Below are 15070 nucleotides of genomic sequence, written 5' to 3'. Positions count from 1 at the left end.
TGCATTCCTGGCCGTAATTACCCACAGTTCAAGGGCCCTCCATAATTACCCACAATCCATCCCCACTTCCATCCAAAGAGAAGACTGAGGAATGAGGAGAAGAGAGGGACAGGCAGTTATTTGCATATTATGTACCATAAGACTGTGACTCGCTTTAAAAGGTCACCTGTGTTCAACAGTGGGTGTGGTACAAAAGTCACTGCAAGCCTTAACATGACATTTACTCGAACAATATGTACTGTACCTGATACCTCACTGTGTCTCTTTATCAGAATGGGGTTTTATGGCCAAGTACATTTACGCATACGAGGAATGTGTCTTGGTGTATTGGTGCGAAACAATTAACAAAAGCAATAAAGCAGAACGAGCAACAACTTAAATGATAAAATATAAGAAGCAATGACAAAAATATAATTTAAAAAATATAAAATGTAAAAAATAATAACACAAAATGTACAAAAAGGTGCACTGTGCACTGATTGTGCAGTCAACAATGAGACAAAATCTTACAGTGTTCATAAATCTATTCAGAGTGCATTGCTCGGGTTGACAGCCGAGGGGAAGACACTGTTCTTGTGGCGACAGGTTTTGGTCCTGATGGACCGCAGAGGGGAGAGTCTCAAATAGTCCACGTGCAGGGGGAGAGGGGTATGCCTCAATTGCACCTGCACGCCTCAGGGTCTTGGAGGTGTACAGGTTGTTGAGAGACGGTAGATTACAGCCAATCACCTTCTCTGCAGAGCGGATGATACTCTGCAGCCGGCACTTGTTCTTTGCTGTGGCTGCAGGGTACCAGACTGTGATGGAGGAGGAGAGGATGGACTCGACGATGGCAGTGCAAGAAGTGCACCATCATGGTCTTTGGCAGGTTGAACTTCTTAAACTGCTGCAGGAAGTATATCCTCTGCTGTTCTTTCACCGATGGGGCTTGGACAGGCTGCGTTTTTCCTGAAGTCTACAAACATCTCCTGTCTGTGTCCAGAGCATTGAGCTCCAGGTTGTTGTCCCTGCACCAGGTTACTAGCTGGTCAGCCTGGTGTCATCTGCAAACTTGAGGAGCTTGACAGACTGGTGACTGGAGGTGCAGCTGTGTACAGGGAGAAGACCAGCCTTTAGGGGAGCCAGTGCTGATGGTCCTGCTGTCTGAGACATTCTTCCCCAGCTTCACCAGCTGTCTCCAGTCAGACAGGAAGTCTGTGATCCACTTGCAGGTGGAGTCAGGCACGTTCAGCTGGGAGAGCTTGTCAGGGCTGGTCCAACTTCCATACTTTGGTCCTCAGCAGGACATGAACCAGCAACACTCCAGTTGCCAATCCAAGCCCCAAAGACTGAGCTACTGCCGCCCCAAATATTATTTGATACTAATTGTATTTGCATTAGAAGATAAAGAACCTACTATTGTATGCAGCATTTGCACTCAGCAAAAGGCGAAAACAGAATTGCAGTAATTGTTTCTCTGCCTCTGCAAACATGTAAAGAGATTTGCTAATTATTGAGCGCATGTGTGTTTTCAGATATAATTGGCTATAAACAAATAAATGCATTTTTTTTCTTCTACTTCAAACAGAGCTGCCAAATTATCCTCACATGTTATGCATGGTGGTAAATATTTAAAGCGTTTCCAGTGTCATGCTCACCACATGATAATGAAATTACACATGCCAATATTGACATGAGAAGGGGGAAAAAAAACGTATTATAATCACAGGAAATAATTGGACATGTTGCATATAATTATTCAATAAGCAGTCAGTGTTATCTTCGACAGGCACCGGCTTCGGTTGGGGAAGTTGTGATTACGACGCAAAAGCTAACCAATTAGGGCGGAGGACGCAGGTCTGTTTTTCAAACTGCTTAGTGTGCAAAGCCTATTGACGTGCAATTAGTCGGGCCATCGTTAGGAGGCATTCCATCGCTGCGGTCCTCGATTAATTCTCATTACCTCCCTATTTGTGTGTGTGTGGTTCTGCAAGGAGAAGGACAAAGTGGACCGTGACTTTTCAGTGCAGAAGGTCATCGTGTTCAGCGGTGTATTTATGGAAACCAAAAAGCCCAAAATAGAGGATGCTACTTTTGAGTTTTCTCTGAAGCCATTGGTTCATTAAAAGGGGCAATCAGCCAAACGAACGCATGAATGTCATCTTAATAATCATGGGAATTATTCAGCCTAGGAAAATGGTTACGTTAAAGTGAAGCTAAAGAGTCCTAGTTGTCAGATTCCATTGGCTCAGACCTCTCAGTTAGCCTTGACGGATAAGCGGCATAGCTAACGGACATAAAAAACTTAAAGGCGCAAACAAGCTTTACTCACCTCTAACACCTTCTATCACCTTGTTTCCTCGATCACATTACCATTCATTACACATGACATGCAAGCCTGCACACACACACACATGCCATCGAACAGGGACTGTCCATAAGAGGCTAAACCTCCTCCTATGCCTTAGACGTTAATGGTGATGAGCTGCCAATCACAACCTTACCTTACACCTTTTAATTACCCTGATCATGTAAACCCCAGCAGAGCCAATTTGAGTCGAAGACCCGATAATGCGGGCTCCCGTCTCCATTCTCCTCTCTGAGTTTTGTTCATTTCATTGGGAGCACTCAGGTGAAAAGGATTGGAGCGTCGGGGGGGGCGGGGCAGGGGGGACCTTTTTATTGTGCTGGTGTCATAGGTGTCGTGGCGTTGGGGTCTGCAGCCGGTTTGGCTTCTATTGTGACTGTCATAACATCAGGACCTATGGATTAGGGCCTCCTGGGGGTTCAGTTTCTACACAATGTGTCACAGCTCCTCAGTGACATGTGGCTATTAGCAACTCTTGTGAATTAATAATGATGTGACCACAGCGAAGATGGGAGATGAAACGTGTGTTTGTATAGGGACTCGTCTTCGGAGCCATCGTGTGCGATGGTGAAACGCTGGCTTGTGTGCGCGTGGGCACAGACTGCTGACCACACAGCCTATGCCAGAGCCAGGCCCTCACAGACACACAGTCAGCACTATGCCTGTCATAGCAGCCAGCCAATCAGATCACTCTGAGCATGGGCCAAAGGGCAAACAGGAACCAATTGTTATGACAGGATTCCTCTCTGCAAAGACATAACCAGTGGCTGAGTTCAATTTTAGATCCTGATGCTAAACTGCATCTTGTCTCTGCTTTACAACATTTCAGCTATAAAGACAGCCAGTGAATCACTGATTTCCCCATTGAGCATATTGGTAACTTGCTGCCACTGTCTGGTTGTTTCACAGAGAAATTAAGTAAATTTATAGCAGGAATAGACATTACAACATTTGAGATCATGAGTCATAGCCTGAACTTGATTTCTGGAAATAAAGGATAAATCAGAACACGCGGGATGTATTGTAATTATTTCCAGGAAACTTCAAAAACTTCGTTTGGAAGTAAAACCAGTAAAAAGAAGCATTTAAGACTATTTATGCATCACCTTGAAACCAAAACGAACTGCTGTTTGGCCGCCCCTCCGCCACACAAACAGCCTCCACTCTCCTCCAGCTCCACTTACAGGTACTCCAAGAGTGGACTATGTTATTCTTCTTGTATACAACAGCTTTTGTACACAAGGGGAGGAGTATTTATCGATGTGTCAATTGTTGCACATTCTTCTTTTTAAAGGAATTTACCAAGCTTTATATTTGAATGCAACACTTATATAAAACCTCTCTCTAAAAGATCAGTATGGAGGGAGGCCAAGTCAAGCCTTTTCTTTTCTTTTTTTAATGATCAACTATGTCAGACTCAAACTCATTATTTTTGGATGCTGCAGATTGAATGATATCATTTTTGGCCACAGAGGACAAAAGAAATGCTGACCAGGTCACCCCTGTAAGCAATAACAATGCTCATCTCTTCCTTTCATCTTATCCTGATATTAAATGGGTAATGGCCTTTACTTGGATTTGTATTTAACTGGCAGTTAGATTTCGAAGGGTATACAATCAGAGCGCCCCGGACCCTGCTGATGCCCTTCCCACCCCGAGGTCCTGAGCTTTGGGGATTTAAGGATTTGGTCTCAGTGACCTCTTAAGACAGGGATGGGCAGTTAAATGGATCAAGTCACTGAAGGGAAGTGGAGCACTTAGCTGAAACTTTCATGTATACAGCACAAGGACGGTATACACCACCGCTCTTCTTCTGAGGATTAACTACCAACACAGCTGCTTAGGGGGGATTTTTTTCCAATGGTTGAGCAATAAACTTGGATAAATTACAATCTCGAACTAAGGATAAGAGGTGAAAACTCAATTTGGGATGTAACCCATTTATGTCAACTGTTAAGTTGACGTAAATGGTGTCGTTTTGACAGCTAAATTAAACCCATATGGTTGCTTAAGGAGACAAATTAGAGAGAGAACAGTGAAAACACAGCACCTGTTTTGAATTTTTAGCTTCAAAAGTGTACCAATCTTTCCTACTGCAAAATCTTTTACGGCCTCAATTTTGAGTTGGGCAGCTTGCCAGACTTTTTTTTAACATGGTATATTCAAAGACCAGCGTAAAAAAAATCTTAAAACCTGGACTAACTCAATAAAAGCTTGCTCCTATCCAAATGATTTTTTTATAAAATCTCCTACACAAGGCCTGTTCCGTCCCTCTTACTGCTGTCTTTATGTAAACTTCAAAAAAAGCACATGCACACAAACCATGTTCCCATAGAAGGTAGAGAGTTTGATAACTTAGGCTACTGTGTTTTATTATAGCCAGAAGGCTGCAGAAAAGAGAACGTGTGAGTGTGTGAGCTTGTGCTCGTGTGCATTCATGTTTGTTAGAAAATTGACATTCTTGAGCTTCAGAACTTTTTCCCCGCAAGTAAGCCGTCGACATCACATTAAAAAGGATAGTAGGAGACAATACGCGACTTGACACCACTAATATCCTTCATGCCCCACATGATCAGACATGCTTATTTAACTTTGTGAAAACACAATTGTCGTTTTTATGCCTAGAATTCCATATGATGCAATCTAAATTGGTCACTACAATGTTTCACTCTTCACTCTGTCTTGCTCTCACTTCCTGGCTGGCTGGCTGGCTGGCTTGCCGGTTGTACAAAAATACACACACGCCCACACATGCACACAAGTACTATTACGCTCAGTGTTAACAGCGGAGTACATCTCGGGTAAAATTAATTTTCCAACACGAACAGAAGACGAATGTGCTGGATAAATTAGCAGCAAATAACTGTTTCTTTCGAAGTGTGGGGAAAATTCAAGAAAATGTGTAGAAACAGCTGATGTGGTTATGCAATGTTGCTGCCAGATTACCAGACTGCCTGACAGTGTTACATAAAGCTGAGTCCAGACGGTAATCCATGAAGCGACCTGGCCGGCATGCAGCACACATGACTCGCAGCCTTAACCTGTTCTGGACAGAGTTAGCACAAGTGACCAAGTGACAACCTTGTCTCTCGAAGGTTACATGGCATGTAAAGGGCAACTAATGGCATGCACACCTGAGATTGGGAAAGATGTAAATGTAGTGCTAGCAGGCTTCTGTAGAACACCTGGGATAAGATAAGTAAACTAGCTCTTTGGTGTTTTGTGCTGGAGTTTTCATTCATTCGACGTACTGGGGAGAAAATAAAGATTAACTGAGCTTAATTTCTTAGCTGAAGACATAAACATTTCTGGTATTTTGTTTCAAAGAAATACTCCTATCAACTGCCATTTTAGCTGACTGTCGGATGTTCTTCTTTTCAGAAGCATTTTATTTTCTTATACTACAGTGGTTTACTAAGAGATGAATGGGAAACCGAGTTTCTTCGCTGCGTTTCTTGAAATTTGGACTCAATTCCCTGAAAGGTCAGCAAAGTCAAGAAGGCTCGTCATTGAGGAATGACATTCCTTTGTGGGTTAGATGTGGAAAAAATGTGCGTGGTGTGTAAATGTTTGAGCTTTTCCCAATAAAATATTTTCAGTTTTAAATGCTTGAGTGAGTTCACAAATTCAGCAGCCCAGGCTTTGTCAGGCTGCATTTGTTTGACCATCAAATACATTGAGAAATATCCATGTCAGGAAAAATACGGTACAGTGTAACTTATTTTATGACACCCTTTACACTGCCATGTTCATAATTGGAAATTTAACCTGCGTGCTAGAAAAAAAATAGAGCAAAGGCAGAGAATAGAAATCCAAGCTGAAAAAGCCTGGTAACTGGATTTTGCAGAGACACAGCGAACATCCGGTCAGGATTGCAGACTCTGCAAGATATTGACTAGGTTGGAAATGTACAGATAAATACTTTGGTAACCTTCAACAGGTTTTATTGAAGTCTGGTAAAACTCCACTTAAAGGCAGCGCACCCTGACAGGAAGACGCTGCTTTTATCATGCCTGCAGGAAACATAATGCATGAATATCTTCAACACATGTTGAGGGATCTTAAACCCCAGCATGATCCATGACAAATTCAGGCCCTCACATTTCCCTGGCAAAGCGCACCAGCTTGACCAAGCTGGATCGATTTCAATCGGCGGCTTACCAAAATGATGTGGCCGCCAACGGACTAGCGTGACGGGGCTAAAAATAACTTTGGTCACCCCCGAGGCTCTGATGTGGCCACATACCCTCTGGTGCGTCTGGTTTTTATGTGTCCCCAATGAAAGCCATCAAATTACAGATGCAAACGCAGCCGGACCCCTCATCAAAACTATTTCAGCTCGCTGACACAGTTTGCTGAGGCAGTAATTAGAGAAAAAGGAAAATGGGAGGCATCCCAGGCACGCAGAGATGAAAGAAGACGGGGCAAAGGAAAAAAGACGCACCGGAGAGGAAGATGAAGGGGGACAGTGACAGCTCATCTGTGGGCCACAAGCCATTTGTATTATTTGGCTCTCTCTATTTGACATTTTCTCTACATCCATGGATCAGAGGATCGGTGATCATAAATAAAAAGCCCTGATGATGATTTCCCATGAGAGCTGTGAACAACTGCATAGCACGCGTTCATATGAAGCCAGGACAAAACAGCTGTCTTAGCAGTCAGCACGCCTGGTTGGCAAACAGCCTGACTGCCTCGCTTGCAACTCAACTAGTTCTCAGCAACCAAAAGGAAAGACTTCATCATGGATACTTTAGCTTGACTGGGGGATATTTTGTAAAAACTTTATGTTTACAAAAAGACAGTTAAATACTTCGATGATGGCACTGGGAAATCTAATCTGTGATAAAAAAAAAAAAAAGAATGTAACCTTTTTTGTCCTAGTAATGAGCCTTTCTTCACTTGCACTACTCTCTCTTTAAATGAGTGAAAATAACAGCTATGGGGTTGTTTTATAAAGCAGCTTTTTATTAAGGACGGGCAAAGTGAAAACGGAGTGATGATTATTATTTTTATTCCTCCTCAGTATCTTATTCCAGTGTGGTGTGATAGCTGGGGCTTGTCCCAGCATGTGGTGAAAAGCAGTAAACACCCTCAACGGGACACTACTCTATCACAGGGCTGACGCTCAGTATCATTCCAGCTGCTGCACCTCCACACTATCCGCTCCAGCTCCGTTTGTACACTCGCATTAAGTACATACCATACCGAGGGCTACCCTGAAATGTGTTTTTGTGTACACCTGTCACGTTTGCTTACGTTGCAGAAAGGAAAGCATGCACTGTATGTTCATGCCTCGTCTCTGTGATGCAGCGTCTTCCCAGCTGAAAGTGTGACTGCATGTGGAGTAACACCAGAGAAGTGAAAATGAGGAGAAATCAGTTTAAAGTAAAAGCTGAAGATGAAAGCAGCTCAATCATGAGAGCAAAAAAATTGACTTAAGCTGTTCTTATATGTTTGAACTGAGGGAGGAAACACATACACGTGTTGGCATGCCAATTCTGCCGAAAACGCTTGACGCCAAAGACTCATAGAATTGAAACTGTTATTTATAATAAAGTGAATGAGTCAGCCTGCCTTTAAAAATAAACCCATGACCATATAGAATTAACATACAGAGGAAGTTGAAGGGGGGGGGTTTCTGCAGGATATAGGCTGTTGCTGACATTGTTGCAGGTTGACCACATTTTCCTTGAAACCTAATCTAATAAACCTGCAACTGTTTTTCATGTATGCAAATGTTTTATAAGATAAAAGTTAAGTGAGCCTTGAGTTCCACACCAACTCAATCTGCATCTTCATGCTGGACTCAACATCACCTTAAAAACATATAATATACCATAGTGTATTTATATGTCCCATTTTCTTTGGGCACGAAGCTTTGCAGCTTTTCAATCTATTCAATGTCGTGTTGTAAAGAAAAGTAACATCTAGCAAATGCACAAATGTGTTGAGAGAATTTATTTTCTCGATGCATTCAAGTGCCACTGCATCAGGAACATAAAGCCAGGTAAATTATCATAAGGTAAATAGAGCACTGTAGGTTCACCCACGGGCTGTCACTCTGCTCAAATACGCAGTCTGTGTGTGTGTGTGTGTGTGTGTGTGTACATTTACATAACTTTGCAGTCGGCAGGCCTATAGCAAGATAAGGTTCCCTGGAACTATCTGATGCTTCTGTTTGGTTTGTGGTCACACACACACGCGAACACCTACATACACACACGGGTTATCAAAGGTAGCAGAAGAACAAAAGTGGAAAGTTCACACGGAGCCAAGGGCATGTCAAATGTTTTATAGTAAAACTGGAAAGTTACCCTTTTGAAACGGGGCAGCTGGCTCCACAAACAATTCGCTATCTGATAAGGCTTCTATTCGTGTTTATATGATATGGTGACACATTTTTGATACTGATTGTATTTTTCAAAACTGCATTTATGTGCACTCAGCATGAGGTTTAAAGACTAATATTGATGAATTAACATGCAGATTGTTGCTGCTACTCTTTTCTTTTTTTAAGTAGATATGTTGACTCCATTAGTTTATTGTTTCAAATCTGTCAAACTGAGTCTTTTTATGTTTTAGGGAACATTTAGGCTGTTGGTTGTGCCCAGTGGTGTGGTGCACTTTTAAACTCCTTCTTTCCATTGATTGACTGACAATATTCAGTATAGGATGCTCGATGCCCCTTTCTGATTGTGCTAGTACATACTGACTTGCATGTCACAGTTTATACCCGAGACTGTTCATCATCTGCTGGACAGGTTGCTTAAAAAAAAACTAAATAAGACCTACTTCTTTTGGCACCACTGACTATTCCATTGTGCTGTTTCAAGGAGAATTAACATACCTCTTTTCAAAATACATCTATCCTGTGTCAATTGTCATGTGTTTTGTTGTCTCAATCTAGGCTTATTGTTTTTTTGTTTGTTTTTTGAAGACAACAATATGCTTGTTTTCTTCTCCCTCGTCTTTTTAATTTCTTACATTAAGTTAAAAAAAATACACAAATGCAGACACAAAGCAACTTTAATGAGGTGGACAGAAGTTTGTGCTGGTTTACTATATTAAGTGAACTCCTCCCACATACCATGCACTTTGTGTCCGTCTCCCACTGCAGAGCTGCAGAGGAAAGGGGGGGAAGAGGACGGCGCGGAATTGCCGCCACGTGCGCTCAAAAGCCTGCTTTATTATAATAACTTTTTCTCGATTGGTCCAGATACGCAACACAGTATTTATATACGACATCTCATTGGTCGTGTCCTCCGAGTGGATAGTGAACACAGCGCATAGCTCCCAGACAGGGATTCTTGGGCGTCTCGTACTATGATAAAGTAGTGCGCGGTGAAAAGGATCGTTTCAGAGACATTTTGGAATAATGGCAAATAATAATTACATGTTGTGCTCAGTATCTGTATGTGGATAATTAAATGGTGCTAAATATTAGATTTACACAGGCATTGAGCAAACGTGTCGACTTGTAGTGGACGCGGAGGGATATTAACATCCTACTGCGCGTCAAAATATTGGCTTGGGGAGACCGCGCCAAAGCTCAGACAGCGGCCACTCTTCAGGATAACAACACACTGCGGAGGGCATTTGAACGCACTCCACTGTTGATACGGCTACCATACACATCGGAGTGTGGGCTTTTTCATCACTTAAAAGGACTGTTTCTTCTGAGTTACTTGAGTCGACACACCTAAGTCAGCTTTCATGCCGGTTTTTGGAAAAGGATGCACGACTTCATGGTCGTGACACGACTTTGACGGGCGCGGTGCGGCGGAGTTGGCGCACTGCTGGATATATTATTATTCGCATTGGAGCCAAGACGGGTCTGCACCATCATTTAAACAGCGCCTGAACCCACTTTTTTTCGTCTCACTATATCGGTTCTTCTGACTCTTCTCGGGGGTGAATAGGAATCTTCTGCAACCAGGGTTTTCAGCTTGAATATGTTGCTGTCAAAGTTTGGTTCTTTTTCGCACATTTGCAATCCTTCAAGTATGGACCATCTACCAGTGAAAATACAGCTCCAACCGGGTGAGTGACAACCATAGAGTGATGCCTTTTTTTATCGCTTTTGTAGGGATTTAATTCAACATTAAGAACTAATAAGTGGTTTCAGAAATGTATCCGACCTTACACTGCTAGTTTAATGGAAGGTCGGCTGCCTCGTTTGAAGCTGACTTCGCACTAAGCGGCGCTCTCTTGTAAGAACCCAGCACTTTATTTTAAAACACTTATTTCTCCACTTGTACTTGCAGTGAAAGCGGAGAAGGAGCCTTTCGAAAAGGTTTACCAAGTGGGCTCCGTGCTCGGCAGCGGAGGGTTTGGCACAGTGTACGCCGGCAGCCGGATCTCTGATGGCGCACCGGTAAGAACGAGGGAAGCGGCGTCTGTGTTTTGATCTGGCATGTGGCGCCATCAATGCCGGGGGGCCGTCCTTTTGCTTCGCCACTATTACGTGACTCTATCACGTTATTTCACGCGGTTTTTCTAACGATATTCCCTTGTATGTTGTTATTTCAGGTTGCAGTGAAGCATGTCGCGAAGGAGAGGGTGACCGAGTGGGGCACAATTGTAAGTACTCATCCCCGATCTATGTGTGTGTGGTTTGTTTTGGTTCCCCCCCCCTCCTCCTCCTCCCATGCTCGCTGCAGGGTGGGGGCATTGTGCTGTGAAATACATGGATGTATCCCCCTCCAATAAAAACGTATTTCATCGTTGTTTCAGAATGGATCTATGGTGCCTTTGGAGATCCTGCTGCTCAAAAAGGTCAGCTCGACGTTTCGCGGAGTTATCAAGTTGCTGGACTATTATGAGCGCGCGGACGGCTGGCTGATCGTCATGGAGAGGCCGGAGCTCGTCAAGGACCTCTTCGACTTCATCACCGAGAAGGGCGCCCTGGACGAGGACACGGCTCGGGGCTTTTTCCGCCAGGTTTTGGAGGCGGTCAGACACTGCTACAGCTGCGGTGTGGTACACAGAGACATCAAGGATGAAAACCTGCTCGTGGATCTGCGCACCGGGGAGCTCAAGCTTATTGACTTTGGCTCAGGGGCGATTCTCAAGGACACAGTCTACACCGATTTCGATGGTGAGCAGCTCCCATCTCCCTTTTATGTTGTCACCTTAATTGCTGTTATGAGACCGCAGGATGGTGGATGTGTGATTTGTTTGTGATGAATTCATGTCCGTGTGGGCTGGTTTGTGTTTGCCCTTGATGCTCCGCTGTGCTATATTCAGACATGGAGGCGTTCACGCGCTCGTGACGCAGTGGTCTGTTTTTGGTCGAGGGTTTTCCTTGCCTTGGGGGTCTCGCGCCTTATCATTACGACGGAGATGTCCAATAATAAATGGGATTCAGGATTCATGAGGCGCGTGTTGTGTTTTTTTACGGATATGACTCACTGCTTGTTAATCCAATTTGAGCCCGTTTCCATCATGCCGCCTCGTCTTGTGAGAAGGAGGATAACTTTAATGTTTCCGGCTGTTATTTAGTTTTTTAAAGCGTGACTCGGTCGCAGTTTTCTGGGTATTATTAGGTCAGTGCCACGTAACATCTGTTTGTTGTGAAACCCGAGTCGGAGGCTGCTCACGTGATGAGCTCACATTGCCTTTTTTTTTTTGGTATCGAAGTTCCTCCTTCCAAGAGGGAGGGAGGGGGGAGGAGAAGAAGGGAGGGAGGGAGGAGACGCAGGCAGGCAGGTCACCCAGTTTGTGTTTTGTGGCTTAGAGAAGATGGAAAGCATTTCTACCATGACTCAGCCATTTTACACATCCACATGAATTATTCTCTGCTTCTTTTCTTATTGTTATTTGCTGTCTCTTTGCTGTTCCCTGATTTTTGAGCAAGGAAGCCCCATGTTGACATTCAGTGACACTTTATAATCTTTAATAAATAGAAACTTGTAATCTCATACGATCATCACTACTGGACAGTCATCACTCAACATCTCCCTTTTTTCCTTTTCTGTGTCTTCCTTAGGTACGAGAGTATACAGCCCCCCGGAGTGGATCCGCTTTCACAGATACCATGGTCGCTCAGCGACGGTGTGGTCGCTAGGCGTGCTGCTTTACGACATGGTGTGCGGAGATATTCCCTTTGAGCAAGACGAGGAGATCCTCAGGGGTCGACTTTACTTCAGAAGAAGGATTTCAGCCGGTAAGTGAAGCACAACAAGCCGAACTATACATGTGTTGACTCTGTTGCCCTCTAGCTGCAGGAGCTGGTACAGCCACTGAATGCATCTCTGGGTTTGACTGGATGATGACTCAGTTTACATCAAAATAAGACCTCACAATCATAATGGACTAATGGCTGATAAAAGATTAAGAAAACTGAGATTCTTGCCATTAGGATTCCATCGGTGCACTTAGTGTTCTCTCATTCTATTGGCTGCACACCACCAAATACAAATCCAGACAAACCCCTCTATAACATCATTTCTGTCTCGTCCTTCAGAGTGCCAGCAACTAATCAAATGGTGCCTGGCGTTGAGGCCTTCAGACCGGCCCACCCTGGAGCAGATCTGCGACCACCCGTGGATGAGGGCGACCACGACAGAGTCGTCGCCCAAGTCACCGGAGGAGCCGGCAGCTGGCGAGATCTGCCTCAGAACCATCGACACAGACTCTTCGTCAAGCACAAGCTCAAGCAAGGAGAGCCTCTGATGGACTGAAAAAGACTCTAATGGGGGGGAGGAGTGATAATGGACTCATGGCCAACAGCCTGTGGCCCAACCAGCCATCAGTGGCTGGATGTTTCACTCAGCTGATCGAGCTCAATGTACTTTAATTTTCCTCTTTTGTAGGGAATTTCTAATTTATTACCATTTGTTTTTGCTCATGTTATTTCCCCCTCTCCCCCTTTTTTTCCTCTTTTTTTCATTATGTTTATTATTATTCTTGTTTCCAAATCGGGAACATTTTTCTGTTTGGGTGGTCTTACCAGCACTATTTACCCCCCCCCCCCCTCCCTTTTTTGTGTAACTTCATTTCACTCGTTTTGTTACCTGGCTGGTATATGCAGCTGGCAAGGCCCCCCGATTCAGACATGGCTGCTCTCATAGAGCTCGGAGAAAAACCTTTTTATTTAAATGTTTTTATTTTTATTTTGTAGTGCCTTTTTTTGGAAAGCTGCTTTTCTGGGGGGGGTGCTTTCATCAACAACTCTGTTTTTTTTTTGTGGGGGGGTGGGGGTGGATCTGCCTGTGGCCTGGTGGTGAAGCTGACTGTGCTGTGATGGAAAGGAGGGGCAGAGGCTGTTATTTTTTTTTGTTTTTTGTTTTTTTCCCCTCCTTTCCATCACCCTAGGCTTATCAGCCCCCCCCCCCCCCCCCCCCCCCCCCCCCCCCCAGCCAGAGGGGTTAGGATAACATTAGATGGGAGAGAAAGAGGTGGGGGCTCCTCCTGACAATGGAATACTTGAAAAACACTCGACTCAGCTCTGTGTCGCTCTCTTTAACGCTGCTCACTCACTCTATAGCCTGAACAGGTGTTTTTGGAAACTGGATCCTGTCTTTTCTGAATGTCTACAAAATGTCTACACACTCACACCTCCTCCTCCTCCCCCACCCACCCCCCCACCTTTTTCTCCCTCTTGTCTACCCATGCCTACTGCTGGGTGTTTGGCCCTCTTGACTTTTTTTTTTTTTTTGCCTCTTTGCCATCTCACTGCTTGACACTACACGGCCCCCGCCCCCTGGCATCCCTCAGGGTTCGGGGTGTGAAATGCACAATCAATGCAATATTCATTGTTCAATTATGTTTTTTGTTTTTTTCAACAAATATTGTACAGTGTATTTTTTTTTTCTTTTTGTGTGTACAGTTTTTTCTCTCCCCCCTTTATAATTTATTTCATGAACATGTAGACATTCCACACTCTGTGGTTATTTATTTATTTATTGTCTATGCTTAAAAGCCCCCCCCGACCCCACCCCCACCTACACATTTGCATATCCTACTTAGTCTTTGGTTTGCATTCCTATAACTTATTTTTACATTTCGACTTTTTGTTTTTTTCTTGAGATGTGGAGGATGCACTGAAGCGGTTTATCGATGTAAAGCAGAATAAAACAAGTTTACTTAAATTTGAAAAAGAGCATTTGAATGTTATTTAACTACTTTAAAAAAGATAAAAATTTAAAAAAAAAAGGTCTGTCGGGAATGTTGAACGGTAAAGTATCGGAGAATTCCATCGGGGGGTTTCTGTACTGTCCAGATTTAATTTCAACTATGGAAAAGCTGGACGACAGCTTCCGTAGCTGTCGCATCGCATCACAACGGAGACTTCTCATTCTAGCTGTGTGACTTGTGGCTGTGAAGGATGGATATTGCTATTTTTTGATACAAAGTTTCAATTAAACTCCCATTTTTTATGTACATAAATAAGTGTGGTGTCCTGATCATTCTGAGCCTTGTGTGTTACCTTACATATACTCCAAGTGATTCCTCTCCCATATTCATCATCTGCTGACTGCAGTCCCTCGGGACAAGGAGGCTGCGCCCCACGCTAATATACATGTCAGATGTAGCACGTGGTTCATTTACACTTCCCATTGCAATAATAGCAGCATTGTTACGAGCGTCACGACTGACAGCTTGGCTGAGGTGAAACATCACAGGAGCCATTAACTGGGTGACAACCTGCAGAAAAACACCGGGCTAATAAGAGGCAGATGAGTCGAGGGGAGGAGGGAGCGCTAGCTGGTATGACGT

General features: G+C 43.9%; 1 protein-coding gene across 1 annotated transcript; it reads left to right on the top strand.

The window, feature by feature from the left end:
- Nucleotides 1-9577: 9577 nt before the first annotated feature.
- Nucleotides 9578-14477, top strand: pim3 (Pim-3 proto-oncogene, serine/threonine kinase). The gene is made up of 6 exons (XM_079335460.1): nucleotides 9578-10390; nucleotides 10615-10724; nucleotides 10880-10930; nucleotides 11084-11447; nucleotides 12339-12515; nucleotides 12816-14477. Exons 1-6 carry the CDS (start codon nucleotides 10303-10305, stop codon nucleotides 13022-13024), a joined length of 999 nt encoding a protein of 332 aa, XP_079191586.1. The 5' UTR covers nucleotides 9578-10302; the 3' UTR covers nucleotides 13025-14477.
- The last annotated feature ends 593 nt before the right edge of the window (nucleotides 14478-15070 follow it).

The sequence above is a fragment of the Symphodus melops genome, assembly GCF_947650265.1.
Source record: "Symphodus melops genome assembly, chromosome: 22".
Lineage (NCBI taxonomy): Eukaryota > Metazoa > Chordata > Actinopteri > Labriformes > Labridae > Symphodus > Symphodus melops.
The sequence above is the reverse complement of the archived record's forward strand: the minus strand, read 5'-3'. Positions and strand labels throughout refer to the sequence as shown.

Coding starts and splice junctions, on each gene's coding strand:
- pim3 (XM_079335460.1), top strand. CDS start 10,303: ATGTTGCTGTCAAAGTTTGGTTCTTTTTCGCACATTTGCAATCCTTCA. Junction 10,391..10,614: donor GAAAATACAGCTCCAACCGG/GTGAGTGACAAC, acceptor TTGTACTTGCAG/TGAAAGCGGAGAAGGAGCCT. Junction 10,725..10,879: donor GGATCTCTGATGGCGCACCG/GTAAGAACGAGG, acceptor TTGTTATTTCAG/GTTGCAGTGAAGCATGTCGC.